General features: G+C 38.3%; 1 protein-coding gene across 2 annotated transcripts in view; it reads left to right on the forward strand.

The window, feature by feature from the left end:
- Nucleotides 1-13,575, forward strand: part of atp2a1 (ATPase sarcoplasmic/endoplasmic reticulum Ca2+ transporting 1) — a 23,561-nt gene continuing 9,986 nt past the window's right edge. For both annotated transcript variants that reach the window (XM_055152928.1, XM_055152927.1), the window contains exons 1-10: nucleotides 1-122; nucleotides 219-356; nucleotides 1,017-1,034; nucleotides 1,366-1,448; nucleotides 5,662-5,766; nucleotides 8,709-8,847; nucleotides 11,532-11,612; nucleotides 11,693-11,778; nucleotides 12,875-13,030; nucleotides 13,108-13,249. In XM_055152928.1, the coding sequence (XP_055008903.1) occupies nucleotides 239-356; nucleotides 1,017-1,034; nucleotides 1,366-1,448; nucleotides 5,662-5,766; nucleotides 8,709-8,847; nucleotides 11,532-11,612; nucleotides 11,693-11,778; nucleotides 12,875-13,030; nucleotides 13,108-13,249 (928 nt within the window). In that variant the 5' untranslated portion in view covers nucleotides 1-122; nucleotides 219-238. The remainder of the gene's footprint in view (nucleotides 123-218; nucleotides 357-1,016; nucleotides 1,035-1,365; nucleotides 1,449-5,661; nucleotides 5,767-8,708; nucleotides 8,848-11,531; nucleotides 11,613-11,692; nucleotides 11,779-12,874; nucleotides 13,031-13,107; nucleotides 13,250-13,575) is intronic.

Genomic DNA, 13,575 nt, shown 5'->3' on the forward strand with positions numbered 1-13,575 from the left:
AGTTTGCCGGGTTGCACTTTCTGTCAGTCCAGGGCTCAGAGGAGAGAGGGGACAGGGGGAGAGCAAGCGTCAACACAGGGGGTTGCCAAGTTTTAATCCCAATCCCGCACGTCCGGAGAGTGGTGGGTACCTAGATTGGTGCAGTTTCCACTCTTCTCATCAGCGATTTTACATGTGATTTTCTGATTTTTTCCTTGTTTCGTTTGTCTGTCCCGAAGCCACTCCACTTTGACTGAAGATGGAGAACGCACACATCAAGGAGGGACCCGAAGTTCTGGCCTACTTCGGCGTCACTGAAGACACCGGCCTCACACCAGAACAGGTCAAGATGAACCTGGAGAAATTTGGCTACAATGGTGAGCTGAACACCAGTGTGAACACTACTGTCAGAGTGGTTTACGAAGCATTTATTCAAGACAGTAGATCTATGAACCATGAACTGACAAAGGCCTTTTTAGCCCATCATCTGTTTGCCTAATGTGAGCTGAAGTTTTTTGCAAAATTTTGAAAGAGATGAACCACCTCATCCAATGCAATAGTGATTCTTCCAACACTTGTAATAAAATATGCATGTGCCCATTTAAATCACGCATACTTAGGCTCTGTATTTTAAGTTTAGGTCAGGGTGAGATGATGTTATTGTTTCATCCAGGGAATAAATTAGTTTAAATTGAGTGCGTACAAACTGTATTTAGCACGGCGCATCTCTTCTCAGCTGCCAAGTAGATGTTGACAGAAGGACATCAAGCCCAAATAACCAAGTAATTAAGGTCACCGTAAAGGTCAGTTCTCGTGAAGCCACTATATTTGAGCCGAAGCGGTCACTATCTGGCAACCGGACAACTAGGCCTTAACAAACCAGCTGCTGCTTAATGGTAATTATTCACTACATTCAGACAGGGACGTCATTGGTTTTAAATATCCGGTTGGCACAGAGATCTGGTTTAATGAAATGCATATGAGATATAATAGTGGACTGGTGTCAAAAAATATTCTGTTTCTGTTTTTTTCCACAGAGTTGCCCGCTGAAGAGGGTAAGCTCACGTTTTGCTAAATGTGCATGTTTTTTCTGGGCTTGGACACTCAAACGCAGTGATGACAACTCAATTACTGTACGCAATCAGTGGTTACTTGTGTTCGCTGGCATGCCGCAGTCTGTGAGATAGACAGTGCCACCAAACTAATAATAACAACGCATGAAAACTGTTAATCCGCGTGTGTTAATCTCCTCTCACTAGGAATAGCTGCATAGTGTATCTGGTGTAAAACATTACCATATCAATTGTTAGCAGCTGTCTTCTTGAGATCACCTTGTATGCATGTCTGAGTGTGTTGTTAAATGCTAAAGCGATTTTCTGTTTCCAGGGAAGAGCATCTGGGAGTTGGTGGTGGAACAGTTCGAGGATCTGTTGGTCAGGATCCTGCTGCTCGCCGCTTGCATCTCCTTTGTAAGTTTATTTCATTAGAAAGTGTTGTTAATTTTATGTTTATAACTCATTTTACACTCTTTAGGATGTGTACACCTATGTTCACGCTCAGAACCTCTGGCCAATCGCGTTAGAGTTCAAGTTAATCCTTAATAGTGTTGTCACGATTCCTAAAAATTGTAATACTAAGTCAAAGGCTTGGCACTCAAATACAAAAATCTTAATAAAAATTGCAATATAGCTTTCAACACAAAATAATACTAGGTTTTGATGTGTTCCAGCAAAATATTATGTTTTGAATAGGAAAGTCCTGAAAATGGCACCTATAAACAGGAAGTGTAATAAAACAAGACAATGAATAGAACAAGACAATTCAGAAAAGGTAAATTTTGTCCTAATGACATGATATTTTTCAGCATCCATAACTATTCAGCAGGGTTTCTAGTTTCAATATTAGGTTCTGTATTGATTAGTATCTGTATTAATATGGGTATATGTCTTCTGATCGCCCATATCTGTGATAGGTTTCATTTCACCAGCAGCTATGGCTTGCAAAATGACTTCTGAGTAATGAAGATCACAATGCACAAAGAGAGAGAAAGACTTGTCAGATTGTCGAGAGCACAGACGCACGCAAGATTTTTATTTTGGGATAGTCTCAAGCCAGAGCTGGAGGCCATATCCTTGGACAAAGGTCAGAGATGGAAGGAACGAGGGATGGCTTGCAGTAGCAGCAGAGGGAGAGAGGGAAAGAGGGAACACGGACGGAGGGGCGGGGGGATTGGGTTGCACAATGGCATTGTTAGTCGCAATGACAAACGAGAGCAATAGATTCAGAGTCGTATATGGTTTCTAAAAGGGAGAACACTAAATACTACAAGTGCACAAGCGCCCTATTCATACACACTGGAATGTAGTACCAGTGTACGGTGCTGACAGACTCCGAGGATCGATTGTGTCTTTGAAGAGGGCAGGGTGAAGACAAGCTAAAGTAGTGAGCAGTAGATTTGATTTCAGAAGACATTTAAAACAGGGAACAACAAGAGAGGACAAATGGGAAGGCTGCACAGGCGGCGCGGGGGGTAGGGTCACAATGTCAAATTTGAGTGTCATATTTTGAAAAGGAGATCATAACTTTATGTTTAGCCATGGTCATTGACAAAACCAAACCACAGTGAAATTAGAGCTGTGCAGTGATTTTAATCAGTTAATCATCAATGGTCAGTTTTTAATCGAGAGGTCACTAAAAGCTTGTGGTTTATAGCAGAGTTCAAACTTTGAAAGAAGAAATTTGGCTATTTTAGTTTTAAATTCCATCTTAAAAGACATTAATACTAAAAAGTGTTTGTCTGATTATATGAAAGTGATTATAATAAAACAATTGACATGTATTATACTTTTCATTTGGTTAAATTACAGTCAAGACTTTATGTTTGATTGCAAAGTTAATGTGAGATTTAAAAAAACAAAAAACAAAAAAAAACAACCACCCACACACAATTAAGTTTCCATTTTAACCTTATAATTTTATGTTCATGTAATCCCTCAATCATCCAGGTAGGATCCATCGCAAAGGAGAAATTCAGTTCTGTCAAGTGGACACTCTTGTACTCTGGGGTGGAATTTACAAATATTCATGTTACTGTACTTGTAATTGAGTTCATTTGTGCCATGTAATTATACTTCCCAATCCTTCCTATGTCCACAGTCACACATTACAACATCACCTGCTCTGACTGGACAGAACTCATATGTGGATTGTGTCAGGAGGATTTATCCAATCACAGCGAAGTGTGAACTCTGAGAAGAAGTAGATAGTTTTAATTACCTCCTAATTATAAATCTACTTAGTAGGTATGTTATAATAACCAAAATATCGTGATATTGTATCGTCAAAAGTCTCACAATAATATTGTGGGCTGTTTAAATGCATTGTTTTATTGTAACAACAGCTTATAAACATAGGGAACTACATATCCCGTGATTCATTTCAGTGCAGACAACATGAATAGATATGTTTTTTACTTGAATTTTTGGGGTTATGGTGGTAATAATTCACACCAAAATCTTGTCAAGGTATTTTAAAAGCAAAAAAAGTGTCCTATCTACAGTTATATCAGCCTCTTGAAAATATCGCAGTAAATATCATACCTTGAGATTCCTATCATCATAACATTGTACCATGAGATTTGGATATAGTTAGATCCCTACTAGTTAGTGTACGAATCTTTATAGTCTAAATCGTAATCTAGGCTCTAAAAAAGTGTTTGTTTTTTTGACATATCGCTTACATATTTTGCATGGCTACAAAACAACAATTCCGATATTATCTTTGCGTAAAATATAATCATCTTTAGTTGCAGTAGCTGTTACTGCCTGAAGACCCATTCTACTTTTACACCATGATTTATGATATCCAATTGTCACTCCACCCCTGTGTAAAAACTCAGCTACTTAAAGAGGCTTTTATATCTGTGTAAACGCCGCATTAATAAAACACACCTGTTTTGCGGCGTGATAAGTGTGAGTGCTTTTGTATTGACCATAAAAACGCGCTCTGGTGTCTGCGAGCGCCAGAGCTGAAGAATGTCCGTATCGTATGACATTTAGCATTCGTTCTTAGGGCTTATGTCATCCCTTGTGTGAGATTTCTTGCCCACGTGACGCTTGTTAGACTAAACTCAAGCCATGTGAACCCGCTGAGTTCATTCTTAAAGAACTGTTTCGGAAAATGCTATGTTGACATTGACATAGATTAGCTGTGGGCCAGTGAAGCAAAGAGGGACTATGGAAAAAAACTCAGACCATCTGCAAAGGATGTCAAGATTAACCAATTCAAAAACGGTGATAAGTTTGGATTTCTTGTGGATAATCTTATAGACGCAGTTATAAGCAGTGGTGGAAACAGTACTGCAAATTTGTACTGGTGTTTTAGATAAGTATTTTATACAAATTAAAAAAGTTTAAAGGCGAATTTAGTTGTTTCAAACCACAATATCACTCACTCAGAGCATGATCAATGGAGCTGACCAATTATTGAGGATGGCACAGGGGAACATTGAGTTACAATATAACAATTTGCTCAAAATAGTATAGTCCTAATTGTCCTAACAAATACACAAGATAATATTTCTGCACTTTTTTGGTAAATTTTACAGTCTTTAGTGTAATATTTGAAGCTATTTATGGTCTGTGTACAGTTCGTTCTTTTGAATTTCAATTATGAACGAAAGACAATAAAATAGGAAAACAGTTTTTTTATTACTGTAATTTAGTGTCAAACAAATAAACAGATTTCAGCCATATTTCCAATATTTGAGTTTACATTTATTTCAGATAACACCAGTCAATAAACAGTTTTGGTGTCTATTTCAATATTGATATTTTATTCTCTGGTTTATTTGCCACGGAAGTACTAATGCAGTGTCAACCATGAATCTATAATAAAAGCAATTTTTATTATAGTTCTATGGTGTCAACTGAACAAAGTTTATCACCTCGCTGCTACTTCTTTCTCATCATGGAGTTCAGTAATTACTTTCTAAAACGCGAAAGTAAACGCGTCGCTTTGTTTTTAATGCACATTTTGATGATTTGCATAAGTAACTGGAGGTGGGAATGCACAAATATTGCATCTAAAACTTTTAATTTGCATAAAACTTATTTATGCTTCAAGTGGATTTTGATTTAACTGCATATAAAAACAGAATATAAAACAAAATAATACAATTTTGCTGGTGCTGTGTGTCCAGAATTCTCTAGAGATATACAGCAAAACCAGAAACACATAAGCACTGTCTAATCTCCACAAAATTGTAAAGATTTTTCTGGTAAGTCCTCGTAGCAGCAGAACTTCCAGGGCAAATAAACCAGAGAGAATAAAATATCAGAATTAAAATAGGCACTGAGACTATTTTTTGATTGGTGTATTTGAAATAAACTTTAAATTAAATACTGGAAATAGAGGTCAAAATGTGTTTTTTGTTTGACACTAAAACGGAATAATGAAATAACAGTTTTCCCATTTTATTGTTTTTCATTCTTAAAGAACAAATGGTAAATGCATCATTTACCATCACTATTTAGTTTTAGATCAGCGTTGTTGGGAGATTCCAAAACAAATATTGACCTATACATTTTTGTCAATATTGTTCACCCCTAAATCTATTCTACACTAGACCCCACCTTAAATTATAAGTACATAACATTACATAATTTTGTCTTTCTCTCTCAGGTGTTGGCCTGGTTTGAGGAAGGCGAGGAGACCGTCACAGCCTTCGTGGAGCCCTTCGTCATCCTCCTCATCCTCATCGCTAATGCTGTGGTGGGAGTGTGGCAGGTGAGGGAACAGACTTGCAGGTCATTCATAATAATTACTTCATCAGATGACCATGCGAAATGTGAAAGCGTAACAATACACAATGTTGACCAAAAATGTATCCACGCACTTTTATTTGAGCTATATGTTTTTTTTTTACTAATCAGACTATATCTATACGTGAGTAATTAATTGAGCATTATGATGTGTCTGCTTGGAGATGTTGCTTCTTACCTGGAATATTCCACAGTATGACATTAAACTTATCTAATCATCTTTTTTTTTTATTTCAAATGTTTTTATTGCTAAAAAATTGGAAACCATGCACTCTTACTGTGAGCGAGTTTGCCCCCTCCACAGATCTGATCTCACCCGCTTGTCTCCTTGAAGATACATAAGCTGCATGCCATACTGTACTATGGAACATAACAGGCAAAGCAATAACATCTCCACGGAGACAAGCAGGTGATGGACAGTCCCCCAGAAAAGTTACATAGTGCACCTTTAACCCTTATATTTATACTTTACATATACTTAACCTGAATAACCGTAATAATAATAACCGTAATAATATTGTGACTAGGTCTGGGTATCATTAAGAAGTTGGCGATATGATACATAGGCCACGGTACATATCTTGGTACAGTGCACTTTCGATTCGATGCGATATACTTCAATTCCTTCCTCTGAACAAACAACATAACTGTAGCGCTGTAACAAAATAACAGAGTAAAATATACAACAACAAAAAATACTCTTGGCGATATATCGATACAGTAGCCTACGATATCGATACTGTGTCATCACATTACAAGATACGATATATGGATATTTCGATATTTTTGCACACCACTAATTGCAACTAATAAAAGTTAAAACTTATTTGGACTACACACACACACACAAAAAGTCATGCATGGGAGTAAACCACTTTTTTAAATTAATAATACACTTGCTCCAGTTTTTTTAGGAGCATTCAGGCAGTATTTTGTATTCTATCTGATTTTAAAATGTATTTTAAAAATCACAGTTATACTATAAAAAATAATAGTTTGACTAGTCGACTAATTGAAAAAAAATAAAATAAAAATTGCTGACTAGTCAACTGCTACAATTATGTTCGATGCAACCCTGCACTCACTTCTAATAAATAAACAACTAAATAAAGATATTGTATGTTCATGTCGCAAAAGTTTTATAGACCTGCTTCAAATCATATCATAAAAAGATCCTGTATATTATTGTCTTGCTCTGTCATTTCTGTTACAATATCTCTCCCTCCAAATGCAACCATAGCAGGCCTACGTCCAAGATCACCCAAGAACGTTGCACAGTTCCAAGGACACATACCTGCACTCCTCGCCCTGTCTCTTTTACGCACACCTAAATAGCCCTTTATACTTAGCATCAGTCACGGACGCCATAAATCACGCGCAACAACAGCCTGCTCCGTGTCCTTCACATCCGCGCACGCTCCTTCCAACCTCCCCAGCATCTCATAGTTCAAGGCGAGCTGCAATAAGAACCCTGACGTCAGCTCGGGGTGAAAAGGTCAGAGGTTAAGCCAACGAGGGCCGCCGCAGCAGACCGGGGAAGGACTGTGAAGCGGCGTGCGTGCCCCCGGACTTTCAGAACGCGCTCCGGTCCGTCGCAATCCTCGCCGCGCGCACAGGCCCTTCGTAAAAATACAGCACGATGATCGAATTACCGTGCATGTGTCTGTGTGTGTTTGTGTCTGTGTGTGTTTGTGTCTGTGTGTGTGTGAGAGAGACAGAGAGAGAGAGATTGAGGGGTTCGTATCAACTCTGTGGCGGTCATTTGGAAACTATGCACAAGGATTCACACATGGGGCGTAAAGGGAGAGAATAGAGAGGAGGGGGGAGTAGGGGTGAGGAGGGGCATAAGTTGGGCTTTACACGTCGGGGCGGTTGCGGGTGTAGCCTTGGAAGGAGCAGGAGACAATCAATGTGCAAATGCGTTGCAGAATGATTAAAAATTACGACTGTTGCCGCAGCGATTAATAATTTAAAACAACGTGTCACATTTAACAGGAAGATGAAACCCCTGAATATGATTTGTAAAACCACAGAGAAGTCATTTAAAAATAATCCTGAGAGAGTATTGAGGGATTAATGTTATGCTTCTGAATAATACATATTATTTGGAAGTAAACATAACATAAGTAGTTCACATTTCATAAATTGTAAGCTGCAATATGGATCTAATTATAGACTGGTGACTTTCTGTTCAAAACCGCAGAACTGACCATTTCCTGTCTAGTAGTGGAATTGAAGTAACTAACTTTCCAAAAAATTATGCAAAATTTTGTAACATTTATCGGGATGCACTGATACGATCCTGCTATCAGATATCGCCGCATATATTTAAATTTTTTGGTGGGTCAGATATCGACTTCCAAGATAGCGGTCTGCTGATATTCTATTTTGCTCTATAAATTGATTTAATAAGATGATTTACAGGCCAATGTTGACCTGAAACTTCTTAGAATGTCAAATTTTCTGTTCTGTAGTTACAAACCACATTTGGATCATTCATATATTCCCTTTTGCTGTTTGTGTTTAAAGGAAATAAATTCTACTTTCTGCCGTAGCGTCGGTGATATCGGATATAGGCAGACAAAAACAAAGCACTGGCATTGGTATCGGAACAGAAAAAGCTGCATTGGTGCATCCATAAACATTTGTGGATGATCCATAGTCTGACCTTTTCAAAATAATTGGAAGAAAATACAATTCTGTGAGCAGGGATTTGGAAAACTGAAATTTTGTGAGCTATGACATCTCAAATGCAGGACAGCATAGGATTATTGGATCAAAACTGCATGAATCAATCGAAATACAACTTTGAGTGAACTAATGATGAGGTAAACTCTCATAACATGTATAAAAGCTCTTGAAAGTACATTTTGCGTAATGTCTCCTTTAATATTCCTCCCTGTGCAGGAGCGTAATGCAGAGAGCGCTATTGAAGCTCTCAAGGAGTACGAGCCGGAGATGGGAAAGGTGTACCGCACAGACAGGAAGAGCGTGCAGAGGATCAAGGCCAGAGAGATCGTGCCTGGTGACATAGTGGAGGTCTCAGGTACAGATCCACACATGAAAATCACTCTCATATCTGATGCTGGTACGACTTAGAGTTAGGAGTTAGAGTTTTGTCACAGAGCTAAAGTTCCAGACTGGAAGAATAAAGCTCGATACTCAAAAATCAATTTTGATATGACAATGACAAAAGAAAGATACAAATCTATTGCATTACTAAACTATTGTATTACAGGTGTTTTATTGCTCAAAAACTTTACTATTTTTGATTTTTATTGCTAGTGGGCTTGCCTCTCCACAGATCTGACCTGTAACGTGGCCTAGTGTCGCCTCCTTCTTTCCATGGAGATAGATACGGTTACTGACTGCGAAACATTTCAGACAAAGCAATCGCATCTCCATGGATAGAAGCAGGTGGCAGATCTCTGTCAGACCCAACGGTGACGTAGTGCATCTTTAAAATTATATTTGAGTACAATATAATGCAGTTTTTAATATAAAATAATAACATTTACCATAAGTTTTACCTTTTTGTAGTCATACTATGAAAAAGAAGTTGAATAGTATGGTAATTTAGCCAATTTTAATCAAATTTTAATCCTAATTACTGTAGACAAACAGTCTAAAATTAGTTCTTTCTGTGGGTTCATAAGGTCACCTATGAAGAGAAACATACCTATTACATATGAGCTTAAACAATAGACAAAGTGGAGAATGTGACAAGTTAAAATTAGCAGAGTTCACAGAAAAAGCTTTAAGTCATAACTGTTGCATGACTTCAAGTATGTGGCCTTGTAGAGGCTACATATTGAACGCAACAACATACAGCTATACATATACATGGAACAAGGTCAAAATGTTGACCTCTGCAAGGGTACCATCTGACACATGCCAACACGCGTGGACGCAGGCTGGAGGAAGAGGAAGCAATATTATGAAGAGTGTAGTTTGGAGTTTGTATTATAACACAATAAAAGAGAGTTGTAAGGCCATTTATTGTGTGCAAAATTAAAGTAAATTGAATAGTACCTTTTAAAAAATCAATAAAAATGCCTATTGTTGGCTAAAATCGATACTCAGGCGTTAATCAATACCAAAAATAGTACTGAAACTAGATACTCAGTTAAATAAAAAAGAGAGAGACGGCAAAATTAGACCTTTCCGGAATTGTTTTAGCATGCTCACTCTTGAAGATCGCATAGTAATTTTAAAAAACATATTATTTTGCATTGAGTATTATATTCTATTGTCTAAAAAGAGTGTTTTTATCGATATCGAGTATAAAGCAATTCCCTCAGTATTGAAATCAAGTGTGAAATTATAGTATCGCGACAAATCACTATTATACACGTGAAACAATAGTACTTAATGTCGTCATGCCAACAATATATCCCTTATAAGGCAGTCTTAGAGAGGAGGAAGAGGAGAGAGGGTCTGAAGAAGGCCGTTGTGGGGGCAAACAAAACAAGCTAGCATGTATAAATATCCTTACAAGTGAACGCCCTGTGCTTGTGGCCCTTCCTTGTGTTGGCCATGCACCTGTTCTTTTCACTTCACCGTCTCCCCAAGGTCTCCCTCTCACTGTGGGATCGGTTTTCAACAACAACACGACCCATCCAGACAGAGGGCTAAAACCAGAGCAGCAGGCATCGCTCCCACACACACAATGTAGACTTATAAGCTCATGTCACGTTAGGCTACACTTTAAAGGTCCCATATTACACAAAATTGACTCCTGTGAGCTTTTGGTCATGTTAGAATGCTGTTACCTAATCAAAAACAAACCCGGCGTTGTGTTTTGTTTCATTCGCACATGTTTGAGTAATCCTGCATTATTAGTCTGTCTGCATCTACAAAGCTCAAAATGCTCTGGTAGTTTTGAAGTTAACAGCTATTTTTAGTCTCAATTGAACTGATTTACTTGACATTACACAAGAATAGCCATAATTTCTTGCCTTTTTAAAAAGATATTCGTGTTTTACCGTTTGTTCAGTTGAGATTGTCATAGAAAGTCTAGAATATCTTTTGGTTCACCGAGGAGTGAATAAGTTTTAACGTCCGCTTATTACACTGTTCGGGGTCATACCTGGGGGGCTGTGGCTTCCAGTAGGAGGACACAAGGTGATTGCGTTTAGTACTCTTCTGCCTTATGCTTTTAAACTGGAAAAACCTCGTGCCACTGTAAGACACTGGATTTGGGATGTTTTTTCTAATGTCACGGCCTGTTTACACGAGAACGCTTGCAGGTAATCGGAAGTGCCTTTCGTTTAGACGGTGACGGCGTTTTTGGGGCTTAAAAACACAAAAATTTGAAACCACCCTCCAGAGTACAAAAGTTGAAAATGCTCCGCTGTAGCGTTTCCATCTACACTGCCCAAGACGCAAAACTCTGGTCAGATCTGCTCACTTCGTGTACACGATTACTTCACATATATCACCATCGAGCGTCACCACCAAGCTGCCTGGCATACATACCCAATCAAATTCCACACACTTTTGCTTCACCGTATGCATGCAGATTTCCTCCTGAAAACGCTCTTCTAAATGTGGAATAAAAAGTGAAGACACAACATCATTTTTGCATCTGACTGAAGAGGCAGTGTTTGTAGCTTAAATAGTTGTAGTTGTAAATGTGAATATAAATCTGTGGAATGTGTCTGTTTAGAAGTATTAATTTGAATATTATTTATGTTAAAATAATAATGTATGTATTATCTTTCACTCTAGTTGGTGACAAAGTGCCAGCTGACATCAGGATTATCTCCATTAAATCCACTACCCTGCGTGTGGATCAGTCCATTCTTACTGGTGAGTGAATAAAAGGACAATAGGTTTTATATTTTATTCTCAATGCTTTGTTCTCTAATATGAGTCACGTCTCTGCACAGGCGAGTCTGTCAGTGTGATCAAGCACACGGACGCCGTCCCCGACCCCCGCGCTGTCAATCAGGACAAGAAGAACATGCTGTTTTCTGTAAGACTCTATGCGTTCACTAAACATAAAATGCACAAAACTTATACTTTTAAACGCGCACTGCGGAACTTTTCTGGTGTCCTGCCTTCTGCTTGTTTCCATGGAGATATTATTTCGACTGCCGGGAATGTCTGTCTGGCATTTATTCAACTACAGGTGTTTTTATTAGGGGTGGAACGATATCCAAGTGTCACGATACGATATTGTCACGGTGTGAACCTCACAGTACGATATTTATTGCGATATCATGGGAAAGCTCACGATATGATGGCGAGGTTCACGATTAGGAATGTAACAATAGCCAAATCTCTCGGTATATTTTCATGATATACATCTCATGGTACAATATTTATTGCGATATTTTGTGGAGGCTAACAAAACTGTGAATATGCTACTTTTTCCTCTTAAAATGCCTTGACAAGACTTAATTCAAAAAACTAAGACTTAAAAGTGCTTAGAACTGTTATTTCTTCCTGTAGTCTGCACTGAAATGGAGCAAAGGATCATGGTCTATGTAGTTCTCTCCGTCTTTTTTTTTAGCTATTGCTGCACCATAACTCTTAATTTAAGCAAATAGACTTGTGATTCGATATATTGTGATGGTCCACGATATTATTGTGAGAACTTTGATGGTACAATATCACGATATTTCGGTTATTGTTACATCCCTAGTTTTTATTGCTCTAAAATACTTCGATCAACATGTACTCTTACTGTGAGCGGGATCACCTCTCTGCAGAACTTGGCCGGGTGACGTCACTTGCTTGTCTCCATGGAAGTGGATAGGCTTAATGCCATACCATGGAACATGTCAGGCATAGTGATAATGTCTCCCTGGAAACAAGCAGGTTACTTCCATTAATAGCTTAAAACTTAAATTACCAACTTAAATTATCTTCCATTAGAAAAGTTACATAGTGCCTCTTTAAACAGGCTTTTTATGTTGATGTCAGATCTGTTCATCAATCTGACTGGAGTCTTTATTTTCACTCATCTTTATGCTGAATAATGCTGTGTAAAGCATCTTTGGGGACAGAAAATGTCTGTGAAAGCGCTATATAAATAAAGACTTACTTACTTACTTACTTATCTTTAGGGCACCAATATCGCCGCTGGAAAAGCCACTGGTATTGCCGTGGCAACCGGCGTTACCACTGAGATCGGTAAGATCCGTGACCAGATGGCAGCCACCGAACAGGAGAAGACGCCTCTGCAGCAGAAACTGGACGAGTTTGGCGAGCAGCTCTCCAAGGTAAGTTAGCAAGGTGTAGATTTTGATTTTGAATTTTATTGTCATTGTGAATTCTTCTGTCATAATTTTTCTTGTAGGTGATCTCCCTCATTTGCGTCGCCGTGTGGATCATCAACATTGGCCACTTCAATGACCCCGTCCATGGAGGCTCCTGGTTCCGTGGGGCAATCTATTATTTCAAGATCGCTGTGGCTCTTGCTGTCGCTGCTATCCCTGAAGGTAAGTACACCCCTTTAACTTAACTTTTGACTTCCTGCTTTGGTTGCCTCTCTCTCTATCTTGCCACGTTTACTACTTGTTCATTGGAACTGCTAAATGTTGTTGTTTTAAATGTATTTATTTTTTAACATTGCTTATTATTATTATTATTTTATCTCTTTCTGGATCACTGGGCCTCGGGGAGCACATTTCGTTCTGTCATGTGTTTCTCTCACATGTTTGAATGACAAAATAAAGAACCTTGAACCTTGAATTTTAGTACAATGAGGTTCATTTGGTCTTCCGATAATGTATGTTAGGTTCTTTTTTCAGACCAAGAGTTTGTT

Source organism: Boleophthalmus pectinirostris, unplaced genomic scaffold, assembly GCF_026225935.1.
Source record: "Boleophthalmus pectinirostris isolate CB_2022bp ecotype Guang Dong unplaced genomic scaffold, ASM2622593v1 HiC_scaffold_17, whole genome shotgun sequence".
NCBI classification, from domain to species: domain Eukaryota; kingdom Metazoa; phylum Chordata; class Actinopteri; order Gobiiformes; family Gobiidae; genus Boleophthalmus; species Boleophthalmus pectinirostris.